General features: G+C 35.0%; 1 protein-coding gene across 4 annotated transcripts in view; it reads left to right on the forward strand.

Annotated features, from left to right (window-relative positions):
* The window catches only part of LOC149546218 (alpha,alpha-trehalose-phosphate synthase [UDP-forming] 1-like), a 241,184-nt gene extending 227,158 nt beyond the window's left edge, over positions 1-14,026 (forward strand). For 3 of the 4 annotated variants that reach the window (XR_016353669.1, XM_089791062.1, XM_089791063.1), the window contains 2 exons: positions 12-110; positions 13,192-14,026. Coding sequence is in view for 2 of the 4 variants with exons in the window: in XM_089791062.1 (XP_089647188.1) it covers positions 12-110; positions 13,192-13,641 (549 nt within the window). In the remaining 2 variants the exon portion in view is untranslated. Of the gene's footprint in view, positions 1-11; positions 111-13,191 lie in introns of those variants that run through there. The other variant, XM_089791064.1, reaches the window with a different exon arrangement.
* The last annotated feature ends 905 nt before the right edge of the window (positions 14,027-14,931 follow it).

Consider the following 14,931-nt stretch of genomic DNA (forward strand, 5'->3'; position numbering starts at 1 on the left):
TGTGCGAATAGGGTGCAGCAATTGATCGTATATTGGGGGAAATTGTGCATAGTAAATCAATGACAACTCCAATTGATTATGTTCTTTGCATTGGCCATTTTTTGGGAAAGGTATGTATATTGCATACAAATTTATTGTTCAGATGATTTTAGTTCTATTATTACTACTAGAATCAGATGAAAGGTGTACACCTATTTTTGAACAACCATTCCTTTCTTACTATTTCCATGAAACAAGGTAAAGAAAAACTTAAGGAATCAGTATAAATTCTTAGTCAACCTAATGATCATCACAAATACATACCTACCTATTATTTACATGCATTGCCTTCAGCTCCTCTTACTGCTCTTTCGCACTTGAAACTTGAAGACACCCCAATATAAACATTCTCCTCCACCACCACGTGTGGTAATAATAATAAATTAGTGATCCACTGCCATTTTCAAATCATCTTTGTGTGAATACTCATCATCAGCTGATAGCTTTCACTCCAAAATCCATGCCCCTATAATCAATACATGTGTACCTGATACCTTTATATCCAACTCAAGTTATAAACTTGTTACTTCAGTTATCAAAGAATTTATTTCTATAAGGGCGTAATAATATTTTCTTGGAACAGTTTTGCCATTATACAGTCTGCAATGAAGTGTAAATAGTTATCTCTTATATTTTAGGTGGTATCCTAACAATTTACATAAGGGTAGGGTGGCCTATTAAGGCACCAACTCCAACATATGTAAGGTACAAATTAGACAAGCCAATGGTATAATCAATACCTCAAAGGTGCCTAATGAGATCGTTTATATACTCCATATGTATATCATAAAACTCAACTTGGATGAGCAAAGGAAGGTAGAATTAATAAGCCAGCATTTCGGAAGAAGAGAATCTTAGCCTCCTTGCTGATCACGGCTCTCAAAGTTATGGCCACTCTTGCAACCAAATGAATCTTTCCACAGGGCATAAGAAATCGTAAAAAGAAACCAAACTACTCAATAAAATTTGTATTCATTGTCACAATTTCTACTCATCTTTTCTCTACCTTAGAAAGAGTCAAACCCATTGCTCCACATATGACCTATCAGTGGAACTAGATCAAACTACAAGGAAACTACACTGTCTAATGTCCCTTGCAATCCTGAAATTAAATTTCTGATTTCATGACCTGGGAATTATGTCAAACACTGTTTACCACCTACAATAAAGGTAGTTAAATGCATGCTACTGAATAAGAGTTATAACAGGTATAAGTAAATGCAAGGCACCATCAGAGAACTGCCATATTCCATTAATATCAGTCAAGATTTACATCAAATGATAAGCACAACGACAATGATACCAATGATACTGATAATGATGATGCCTTCTTCCATCCAATGGAGTGTACATATAAGTTCTGAGGGGGTGCGACATGAATCATCACGACCATAACTGCCTACCACTCGGCCATGTTAACGACCAACAACATGATTAACATTAACAACATTTTAGACAACACATAGCATTATACCCAACAACAAACACTTTGCACGCAAGGAATATATTACTGATCTAAATTCTGATTCTTCTAAATGTCAAACTTTAATTGATAACAATAGATATGATTGCAAACTCTAAAATATCTAATATTGAGAATGCAAATGCTTGTTTTGATTTTTTTCAAGTGTATGAGCTTTGGTTAAAGATGAGAAAATATCCATCTACAACAATATGACTTTAGGGAAAACACCTACCATGCAAAATTCAATGATATTCTAAACCCTTTAAATGATAGCTTGCTAATATAAAATTCTGATGTAAATTAGATTACAATGCTTCCTCAGCTGAATACTAACTCCCTACAACTGCCCTAAAGTATTCAGATCTGGTCTTAGAACAATGCAAAATACAAATGGATGGGAACTTGGAAACTACCTAAAATCTCTAGATGTTACTGTAGCAGCAACATTGTAGCAATAACATTGTTCACCTTTAGCTATACAAAAGTTTTCCAAACTCTTCTAGAATCATTATCCAAATATCCCAGCCATACTGCAATATATCTGAAATTAATATCAGACTTATTTCTTCAATCTTATTCCCCAAATGCGGCCCTAGGTCACAAACTTGGCTCAATGGAAAGACTGACATGACTTCTGCAATAGTTCTAACTCTTCAGAGGATCTTTCACCAACTCGGCTATGCAAATCAATGAGAGTGTTCGATCCCAATGACCAATGTAGAAATTCGCAAATACCCTTGGCTCTACAAGTTATCAGGCAAGTAGATGGAAACACATTTGATATCTAACAATGAGGCTTTCCTCCCTATTTAGTCTTTTCCTCTAAAAGGTTGGCCTCCTTCAAGAAGAAAAAATAATGTTTAATTTCACTTTCTAGAAGGTTTCTCTTTTTTTGTAATAATATTTAATTGCACTTTAAAGTAATATTAAAACATAACTAATATAAAGTGCAAACAATATCATAGGTTATAGGAAGTTTGTGGCTATAGGAAACCTGTAGCCGCAAGAAGTCTGTGGCTGCAGGAAGTTTGTGGCTACAATAAGAAACTGCCCGCACAACCCTCTCCTCAACACCTTGGCCTACAAAGTTCTGATTATAGGCCAAACTACACTAAATTTGAGCACTATTAAGAAGGAGAAATTATAGTCCGCCTTCCCTAAAACTGCTTGTCACAAGGAATCTCAACTTTGGATGCTATGAAATCTCCTTCCCTTCCCAAGTAGATCCCCAACCAATATGTCCTTCCATTTGGTCAAGTATTCCCTGATAACACATCTCCTCAACTATTTCTCCTTACATCCAATATAGCCTTAGATACCAAACTTAACTTACCGTCATTATTTAGAGGCGATAGAGTTGTGGAAGGAACCACATGATATCCTAACGCCTTCTTTAGGTGTGACACATGAAATAAATTATGGACCTTACTATTAGTTGGTAACTCCAATTCATAAGCCACCTCACCTACATGCCTAATCATCTTGAAAGGTCTATATTATCATGGCTTGATCTTCTTTTGTGATGTCCCCAGAGTGGGCCCCTAACGGAAGGTGACATAGGTCCGTCCGTGCGGTTTGTCGCTACCATGTTTCCGGGGTCCTCGCTAGCGAGGCTATCCTGGGGTTGCCCCCTTAACGCGGGGAGGTGCCGTTTACTAACAGTCCGGGCTTTTGGTGCAACGGTTACTAACTTGGTATCAGAGCCGGAGGTCTCGAGGTCGAGACCCGCGGAGCGTGGTGGGCTGTGATGTCCCCAGAGTGGGCCCCTAACGGAAGGTGACATAGGTCTGTCCGTGCGGTTTGTCGCTACCATGTTTCCGGGGTCCTCGCTAGCGAGGCTATCCTGGGGTTGCCCCCTTAACGCGGGGAGGTGCCGTTTACTAACAGTCCGGGCTTTTGGTGACAAATCTGCAACCCTGTGCTGGCTGTACCAGGTAGCTGAGAGACTGCGATTTCAATGTCTGAATTTTTTGTATTTTTTTCTGCTGACGAAAATGCCCTAAACAGGGACGCCTAGGGTTGTTTGATGATTTCCCAAAGGCATAAAATTAATCTCTGAACTGTTTGTGAGATACGAACAAATTTGTGACCCGTGCCCTAGTTCAGCCCTGTTATGTTCGGCCCTGCTATAAAATAATCTACTTGGTAATGGGTGCCGAATTTGGTATGATCTGAAACGCCTAGGGTTAATATATAACCCCTCCAATGCATAAAATCGAACTCCAAAGGGATAGGAAGATATGAGCAAAAATGTGTGTCGCAGGCCCAGATATGGACTTCACAGAAAAATGCTGAATTGCTTCCAAACCCTTGTCACATGCTTCACCAATGCTAGGGCAAATCTGAAACCCTTATTCCAATCAAAATAAACCCTTCAAACAATTTCTCAATGAAGTTCAAATGAGATGGCTGAATACCAACTCCTCAACTGCAACAATTCAGGTGATATTTCACACCCTCAAAGTCGCCAATCCAAGGGAGTGATTCGTTCCCAAAGATCGAATAATTTGCAGACCCAAGAGGCTACAAATTGCTCCACAATGAAGAAGTAGAAGAAATCTCAAATCCCAGCATGTCCAAATGAGAGGCCCAGCCCTCTATTTATTTACTTTCCTAAGAAGTTACTAGAACTTCTAGAAACATCCTTTATAAACTCTCATTATAATGCACTTTTTATAATAAAGTAACTTTAAAAAATAAAAAGTGCAACTCAACTTAAAATTATAACATGTAGGCCCCAATAACACACAATAATGAAATAAAACCTCTTAATACTTCTTCAAAAGCATAATATGACCATCTGATCCGCAACATTGACTCTCTCTCCACACCATTTGCCTACGAGAGTCTGGGATAGGCAAATCCATGTTTAATGCCATGCCGAACTAAAGAGGGGACATTACATCTTTGCACAATGGTTCTTGAGTGTAGTCTTTTTATAAGGATAAAGCATCAAGTATACCACATCCCCTACCTCGAATGAACGCTTAACTCTTCTCTGATTTGCATACTGCTTGTACTGGTTTTACACTTCCTCAATATTCTACTTAAGAGCTCTCATGATATCTTGATTATCCTACAACAGATTTCCAACACTGGGCATTCTACTATTACTAATAAATAAATCAAGAAAGCTAAGTGTTCTATTACCATATAATGCCATAAATGGTGTCGTCCAAATAGAAAGATGGTAGGTGGTATTGTAGTTGCACTCACAAAGGTATATCCACTTAACCCACCCCTTTTGTCATCCTGCAATGTAGTTCCTAAGATATTCCTTCTTTGTTAGATCAGTAAGTGGTGCTATGGGCTGTGAATATCCATTAACAAATTTGCAGTAAAAGCTACATGAGCCCAAAAACCCTCTAAGTTGTGTGAGACTCTCAGGTGTAGGCCACCCAGTGATTTCCTTGACCTTGTTTGGATCCATATGTACTCTTTGTGCACTGATGATGTGGCCTAAGTACAACAACTCTATCAGGCCTAATTCACGCTTGGATTCCTTAGCGTACAAGGATTCTTTACCAAGAAAACCCAAAACTAAATCAAGATGTGCAATATTCTCCTTCCACGATTTGTTGTATACCAAAAGGTCATCAAAGAAAACTAGAACAAACTGTCACAACTGTGAATGAAATACTATGTTCATTGTGGATTGAAATATAGTAGGTCCATGGTCAGTCGAAATGGCATAACTACAAACTCCAAATGCCCATAGTGATAACATTATGTTGTCTTCTCAATATCCTTCCTACTCCCTAAAACATATTGATGATTGTTAAAGCATGTAGCTTTGGTCTGACATTACTGTGATCAATATATATATATGTACAACAGTATGATGCACATACTGTTATACATATATGCATACATACTTTCTGTATGTAACCAATGTATAATAGAAACCAATGATATATCTTTTCTGAGATCATTTAAGGCATTATCGAAACATATTCTGATTCCTTTGGTATTTAGATCTCTTTTGATCTACACTTTATATCGGGTTGCAGATCTTAATGATTGGTATTACATTGTTTTACTTGTGTTAAGTTCATAACAAATCGTGAATGATTAGTTACTTCCGAATAGGTGCAAGGATGAATGTCCATGTCTCCATTTGGAGACATGACCATTCATCCCCACACCCTTTCCACTCAATATATATACCTGATCTGCCTGAGTAAACAAGGCATCGAAATCAATTAATGCAAGCATATCAAAGGATCAAAGGACATTCCGAGTTCAAGAATATTTTTTTATCTCTATTATTTCTGCACTAACTTCTATAGATTCTTGAGCAAATCAGTCCATTGTCAATAGCGTTCATACCTGCAATAAAATTGTACACTCATGGAAATGCAGTCAAACTATGCACTCATAGATATTACAGCTGACCTCTTTGACATATTATCTTAAGGAGATGTTGATTCAAGGAATTAAATTAAATGTTGTAGGTGACATATAAAATGGATTTAGTAGACGTCGATCTAAATTTCTTAACCAGCTATACTGAACATGTGAGAAATTGAAAAAAATTGAGTTTGACATTATTGGCTAACTTGTGTCTTTGTGCCAATGCAAAGTTAGAAACCATGTGTGCTTTGAAAAGGATGTGGAGTAAATTAGTCGTTGGCACCGTTTTGTAAGTTAATAAATCTTATGCAAAATATTGATGAAGGGAAAATACGAGTCGGTGATAAAAATGATTATTTCCACAAAACAATCATTGGCGATAGAAATAAAATCATTGGTATAATGCATACCTTTGTTTGGCAGATAGAGTCAAGAATCCCCTTAGACAAGATATTGAAAAAAATGATTTAAAAGATAATATCGAGAAATCTTTCAACTTTGGTCAAACATAATGTGCACTGGATATGGTCTTAGTTATTTGTATGGGAGGAAACTTTGAGAGAAGAGTTAATCGGCGTATTTTGGAGACATTAGACAATTATGATCCAATGACTTAATAATTTGGGAACTAGGCATGTATAGAAATATCTCACACTATCATTGAACCATCATTAAGGGACATACATTAGTGTGTGGGAGAAAATAATCCTTGAGAACTGTCTAATATGTATGAACAGAGTGGAAAATCAATGTACATCAAATAATAGTTATTCTAAGCACAAATACTTACTAAAGTCAGCGATCAAGAAAGTAGAGTGATGAGGACTACAAGAGTCTCCATTCAAACTAAAAGAGGCCCGAATGATCAGTCCTAAACTATCAAAGGTGAGATAAAGATAATTGACAACAAGATCAAATGGAGGGCAGCGATAAGTATATCATGAATTGTGGAGAACGAAGGTTTTTCAAAAATTGAGTTGTCGGAATAGTAAATTCACATGTTTTATAAAGATGTAGATACTTGGATAACATCTTTCATATGTTCTACGAGAAGTGCAATTGAGTTGTCTATAACAACATCAATGGTTGAGTTATATGAAGCACAAACCATATAGATAGTTAAAATGTGGGGAAATGTATCACTTATCTTTCAATTTTTCGTGGATGGATGAAAGTTTATAACCTAGAGCATCTTGATTATAATTAGAAGAACAAAGATGACAATAAGAAGGGAGATTCTACCATCAAACTTAGACAGGATCCGAACAACAATTTTTTCAATGGTTATGAGATCATCATTAGTGTGATACATCCTAATAAGAAATGACCAAGAGAGAAATCTCTATGCAAATTGGCAAAGTTATCCCACATTGAATGGGATGAAGATATGTGATTTCATTGAACAAGAGTCTCAAAAAGATTGAAATGTCTAGTTGTAGGGTACTTATCAAAGAATGTATTCATGTAAAAGAAATTATTGACAAATGTATGTCACAAAAGGAGAGATCAAGATAATCTTATTGATGCTTGAATATATTGCCATTTTTAAAGCAACATAATAGCGGCTAAGTAAATTAACATTTCCAAACAAAATCCAAACCATGTTGGAAATTGGAGGACAAATTATAAGTAATCCTAAATGAGGACAAATTATTGAGCCAACATCAACATTATTGTAACTAGAAAGGTACAAGAAGCAATTATAAGAAATGATACAATAGCCAATTGGAAGAGGATGAGCTACTAGGGATGATTACAATAGATAATTTTGTAGATTTCCTTTGTGTTTAAGTTCATGATGGATAGGGAGTTTGTAGAGGGGGAAGAGTAATCTGATCACTTTGAGACAATTAAGTCTCAAATTGGTTGTGAACAATGAGGGAGCCTTCAGTAGATTTTTTCTTTCCTTGAGCAGCAGTAATTCTACCATCCATTATGTAATCGAACACATAAGGGGAAATACAAAGACCATAAAAAAAGAATATGAGAATATAACAAATAGCAGAACACAATAATATGAATGACAAGAAAAAAGAAGAATACAACTAAAGCAAGAATTAAGAATGAAGAGCCATTTTTAAGTACATGTTGGTTTTTTGGATCTGCTACAAATGTATTAAGCGCTACTGGATTTGTATGTGTGTTCCAATTGCAAGACCCTCTTAGATTTATATATAAAGAATAGGCCATGAATAAACATGCCCCTTCATCAGCCATGTCTATTCATTAATAGATAATTAATATAATAACAAATTTAATCATATATATATATATATATATATATCTTTCTCATGTAATAATAACCTTACATCTCAAATATAAAAAACACACATATAAATTATATTATATATATAATAGGTTTATCCAATTGAAACTATTAAATTTCAACACTCCCTCTTAGCTAAGAAGGACAACCACATAAGAATAAATTTTACTTCAACATAATATTACAAATAACAATAGGGATATCTCATTTGATATCTCAGAAGATTTCCACAATTTGATATTGCTTCGATATCATGAGTATTGGTCTTGTAGAATATCTACACATGATATTCACCATGTACTCAAAATAAGGTTTGATATCACATCTGATATCAATAGTATTGGCCTCCCAAATATTGACCTAATACTCAAAATAAGGCTTGATATCACATCTGATATCAAGAGTATTGACCTCCCAGAATATCAATGATATTCACCAAATACTCTTTGAGTAATGGCCTTCTAGAATGTTGAGATGCAAGACATTCACCATATACTCAATTTGATTGATCTTGTAATACATGTTTTTGTACGATCATCACCTTTCAATAACTTTTGCAATACAAGTGATATCATTTGAGAGTTGTCACTTCCTCACGATGTACACAAGGGGTAGGCCCATTAAAATCACATAGTCACAAGATATATTCATAAATCACAGTACTCTTGCTGCTACAATTTATTGATCACTAAAGAAACCATCTCAACATGGTTTACTCCCTCTGAATTAGTAAGATCAAGATCACCGAAGGTTGACTAAATCACATCCTATGTTTGCTCCCTCTCTTTCAAGGTTGCCTCTAATGAAATGTCAAGCTCCCTCTGAACATCAATCTTCAGAGCTTCTTACCCAATCTTGCCTTAGACAAAGTGTCAAGCTCCCTTTGAATCTCAATCTCCCTCCAAGTCTGATATCGATCTTCTTTTTCTTGCAGGAATATCGTCAAGACAAAGGAGAAGATCAAGGCAAATAGCTGTTTATAGTATGTATAGAGATACAAATAAAAGATTGACTATATTAGGGATACACTACTTAGAAATTGTACCTAAGAAAAAATACTTATGTAATCAAAGGATAACACCATTCAATAAGAAATTAATGGCGCTGTTCAACTTGTCTTCATAAGCTCATAGAAATTGTTCTTTTTCTAAATCTGTTCTTAGAAACATTCTTCTCTCTTTCTTATTTAAAAATAAAATACCTCTCATTTATATTCGATCAAATGGAGGATGTGACTTTTCAAATTGATAAGTCATATCTCTTTTGGAAAATGAATAACACCTTATCTTGGATTATAATCATACCTTTTCATTAAGGTCAGTTTCCGTTAGTAGAATCACAATCTTTTAAGGAGTACTTCTAATGACCTTTAGTTACGGTAAGAAGAACTTAATTATATAATTTTAACTCTACATTTAGGCCTTCGAAACACAAAGACACTATATGCCATTCCTTTAAGAATTGTTGTATTTTGAACTATAATATCTGATATTTATCAAAGGAATATTATTAAATCATACCTCTATACCCACCTTTAATGGGTTGATGCTCAATGCCTCAAATGCATTCACTGTTGTACGCCTCCAATTTATCTTGGAGACGATGAATATTTGTTGGATAGCCTATTCCAATATAATTTCTCACACACTTTTCAATGCAAAACCACATACCTCTGTCCTCTTTTATCCTTGGAAGCTCTTGCTTATTATATAACGATGATGCTGGTTTGACTTGGTCAATCCTAGTTGTTGATCTTATCAACATTTTATATGTGCCATGCCATCTGATGTTACGGGTCACTAGTAGGTAGATTTTTACTCAAATAATGTGTTGGATGACTGATTCGCATCCCATCTTTTATATTATAATTATTTTTTTATTCTTTGTTTTGGTACACCTGCATAGTCTCTACATTTTGTCAGAATTAGTATTGGAGGACGAAGTTATTGTCAAAGTCAAATTGACAGTGATCTTCATAACCCTTGGCAAACCCAAAGCCTTCTCATTCACTTCTTATACTCTCTGTCAAACAATTAAGGTAACTGATTACTATGTCACTTTGCGATGCTTTTATCCATTTGCTGAGACAAAATCTGTATTTTTCTTTATTACATTTGCAGTTGGCTCTGATACCATGTCGGTTTTTCGGATCTGTTGCAAATATACTAATTACTGCCGAATTGGTATGTGTATTCCAAATGCATCATCCTCTTAGATTTATATATAGAGAATAGGCCATGAATAGACATGCCCCTTCATAGGACATGTCTATTCATTAATCAGATAATTAATATAATAACAAATTTAATTATAAATATATATTATAATAATCTTTCTCATATAGCAATAACCTTATATCTCAAATATAAAGAACACCTACCCACCCACGTAAACACACACAAATTTATTGTGTATAAATTATATCTTATATATAATAGGTTTATCCGACTTAAGCTATCAAACATCAACACATAGTAGGTAGGGATTGTACACAGGGGGAGGAGTAATTCGATCATGTTGGGGTAAGAGAGTCCAATATGGATGAAAATTTGATGGAGTCTCAAGTAGATCATGTCCAAACCCGAGCAGTGGTAAATCTATCATCCACTATGGAATTAGTGGCTAGAGAGCAGCACAAGAGGAGGAGTAATTCGATCACGTTGGGACAAAAGTCCCAATATGGATGAGAATCTGAGGGAGCCCCAAGTTGATTGTTTGCAAACCTGAGCAACAGTAAATCTGTCATCCACTACAGAATTAGGCACATGAGAGAAAGTCTATAACTAAGGGAGGATTGCTAGGGTACCATATTGTAATACTAGCTAAAGGAATGTTGCTAAAAGAAAGATCTTCAAGAAATTTGATTTCCAAATAGGGGGAAGGAGCATGACATTCTCAGCCAAAATTGGTAAAACATTTCCTTAATCTTTGTTATTTCAAAATGTGAAAAGGAATCCAACAATGTTTTAACATGTGTACTTTGTGTCTACATCATGCATGTGTTATTGTGTTTGCTTTGTGTCTTCTTTGTGACTCCATGCATTCATGTGTCTAGCCCGTGTTTGCATTGTGTCTTCATTCATTAATGTGTCTACTCTATGTGTGCTCCGTGTCTTCATTTTATGTTCTTGCATAGGCTAAACACACGTACTTTGTTTAACACATGCTGGAAAGAGAATTAATCCGAGCTATGAATTGCTGGAGGACAAGCACATTCAAGAGGGGAGCACTCTCTTGGCCCCCACTTAGAACACTAATTATAATGTTCTCCTGAGGGGTAGGTTTAATAAACAATGAAGATAAATAGATGATATATAAAATGATCTCAATATACGTAATTAAATACATTACTATTAACTATTGATAAATGATAAATGAATATAATATATTAATATAGTATGATATAATATTATATATCAATATAAGTTAAAATGATTTATATATCAATACATTCATATAATAATGATATTATATTAATATAATATAATATATGTATAAATATAATATAAAATAGCAAAACATCAAATATTATGATTGAAATGTATAATTATTAGATGATAATAATAAATGATATTTATGATAATTAATAATCAAATAAACAATTTTATGAATTTTTTAATAAATAATAATATATTAATTATACATTAATAAATAGTAATGAAAATAAGGACATTAGTAGAGTGGCACCCCTTCAGACATGACTAGTATATGAGGATAGAGTCATTCTCTTAGATATTGAAGATGAATTAAAAATAATGTACAAAATTGTGGGGGTCAAATGCGGGACATTACACTACTACTGCAAGTCAACGTCCATTTATCTACTATCACAACCTGGTTGGGACGGCATTCTACTTTTGCATTTTGTATGAGATTGGGCGCTAAATTCCCAATCATATCTCAAGACGTGAGATGCCATTAAGGCGTTTGGATTGCTGCTGAGAAACTCACGAGCTGGAGTGAGTCTGTTCCTAGCCGCAGCTTGGTTCTTGCAGCTGCGTATGAATCTCGTTTAGCATTTTCTTCGAGGCAGTGATCATCACTGCTGCAAGTTGACAGTGATACCAGGTTCTGATTTGTAGTTTTCTGAGCATAGAGAAGAAATAAATTGCAGCGTTGGAATATGAATTAATTAGTGGTCTTTGCATAGTCAATTTGGTATTACTTTTCAATATTGTTTTTCAGTATTGCGTATCTTTTCGAAAAATTCAGGAAAAAACGTTCTCTCAAAAACACAAAAAAGCAAAGAACAAACAAAACTGGGGATATTAGAGATGGAAACAGTTTTGTAACCAGCAGCCAGGTAAGCTGGCTCCCTGTAGCTAGCGTTAGTATTGCATAGCAACCCATACCATTTTGAAAAGAAGCATGGAATCTCATGCTATGATTATACATATAGGAACTCAACCTGCTAATGATAAGGGCATGATTATGAATTTGCAAGAAACCACTAGGAACACAGACCAGATACTGCAAAACTCTATCCAATTGTCATGGAAAAGTAAAAAAGTAAAAAACTTAACTTCTATAAGCTTCCTCCATGGGGATTATTTCATCCTTATGTTCTCACACCCTCATGTGTTTTCTCTCACTCATCTTACATGTTCACCTTTTTTCTTTTCCAAAAGAAATATGGTAATATTATATTACCCTTGATTCTGATTTTCAGATTAACCATTGGATGACCAGCAAGGTTGCTTATTTTTTCTAAACTTTAATTACTCAAATTTGGAAAATAACTAAGGTTACTAACTTAAGATGGCCTAACTTCCTTGATAAATTTAACATTGTGGGCACATGACCACGCCAACAAATCCCCGGGTCTTTTTGCAATAAAAATAAGCTCTCTTTTGCAAACAAAATGCTTGCACAGCAAATATCTTAAATGATGTTGTTTTATTTAAGAATTCTATGTTCGCTTTTAACTTTTATCACTTTTTCTTTGCAACAACTAAAGATTACCGTTTTTCCTGCAATGTTTTTTTCTTAAAGATGATAACCATGGATAAATAATGGATGTGCTTTGACGAGAAAAATGAAATTCTCATGCAATTTATCCAACTTTCAGGATGAAGATATCTATACATTCTTTGAGCCAGAACTTCCTTTTGGGACAGAAGTAACTACTACAAAAGTAATTGATAATAAGGCACCAATGGAAAGGAGATTAGGAACAAAATCCAACCCTGGGAAAGTAAGCAATAAAGGGACACGAGGCAAAGCTCTTCCACTATCACCAGATAAAAAAGGAACACAGCTCAGAGGCAGTGGCAGCAAAGATTGGAGGATACAAGATGAGAATGTTAGCTGCCATGAAGGTTCTTCAGTGCTAGATTTGAAGGGGGACAACTATTTTTCCTGTGCAGTAGGTCGGAAGCGTTCTACTGCCCGCTATTCTCTTCCATCCTCAGAGGATGTTGTCAATTTTCTGAAAGACATGGCAAAGAGTTATATGGAGAGTACTGGTGCCCAAAAGAGTAATTTACGGTCGCAGAAGAGAGCTCCAAAGGGCTCTTGATGTTGATATCAGTTCATTAAGCAAGTTAGCCTATATCTAATGCTCAGGGTTCCCGGTAAATGTTTCCCACGGACATTACAGAACTGAAGCAGAGAGATTTACTAGTCGACATTCCATTGACCAGGCACAGCTGCATTTGCTGAAGGAAAGCTGTGATATTTATGTATTAGACAAATTGTATCTTATAATGGGTGATGTATTTAGTATTCCAATGGATTGTTCTGGCTCAATGATAAGCAATGCTTTTCATTTGGATATTCCTTTTTTGATCATCAAAACGATCTAATGAAGTACTGTGTTTTGGTCAAGTTATCTCATCTTGTCTACAGCGAGACTAATTTATATAAATCAGTGCCAAGCCATAATATTCATTTCGATATTCTAATTCGCATGCTGCAGTAGCCTCCTCTTCTGGATATTTTAACCAAAAGTGTTCAGTTCTTATGTTAAAGAAATTGATTGAAAGCTTTCAATTCTTATCTAATCAAGCGATGCCTAAAATTCATGATCTTTTTCTAGACGTAATTTATACAAGCTAAAATTTTCTGCTCTAATTACAGAAAATTCCAATTTTTTAAGGAATCTGTGCAAAATGGTGGATCTGAATCTAACTTGAAAAAATCTCTGTAAAATGTCAGAGGAGTCCATAACCTCCAGGAATAGTGATAGTAAGAAACAATACAAAATACCAAAAAAATGCTTCATAGGGGACAGGACACGGTACCTGAATGCATTCTAATGGCTGTGATAGCAGGTGATAGCAGTTGCTGATTTAATATCCACACAATTTAATACTTGCAAGTTGCAATTATTGATTTAATGTCCAATATGTTTTTACTATGTTGTACCAATAGTTGTGAATTTAAAGTTGTTATTGTTAATGATGACTATCCATAATTGAATAAGATGTGTCTCATTTATTCTGAAAAGCAACCAATCATGTGATGCCACATCAGCTGTTCAGGAATTGATGTCTCCTTTACCTAACCATTAGCCTCAGTTTTTTGGGCCTGTTTTGTACACCTTGCTAAAAATATGTTGATGTGGCATCATATTTAACGATGAGGCCCTACAACCTTAGTTAAAGTAGGGGACGTGCCAAATAAGCTGCTGTAAAAAATTGAAGGTGATTTAAAATTTCCATATAGAATTTTTATAAGTGCAAAATTAGGATGCACAACTACTAGATCCTGCCCCCTTGTTTAAAGTCAACATTCCAAATGCTGAGGAAATTTCAGAAAAATATCCAAGCATTTAACTTTAATGATTGGAGATATGTGGAGATTTGTG

The sequence above is a fragment of the Cupressus sempervirens genome, chromosome 7, assembly GCF_028749045.1.
Source record: "Cupressus sempervirens isolate cs-2001-9-10 chromosome 7, ASM2874904v1, whole genome shotgun sequence".
Lineage (NCBI taxonomy): Eukaryota > Viridiplantae > Streptophyta > Pinopsida > Cupressales > Cupressaceae > Cupressus > Cupressus sempervirens.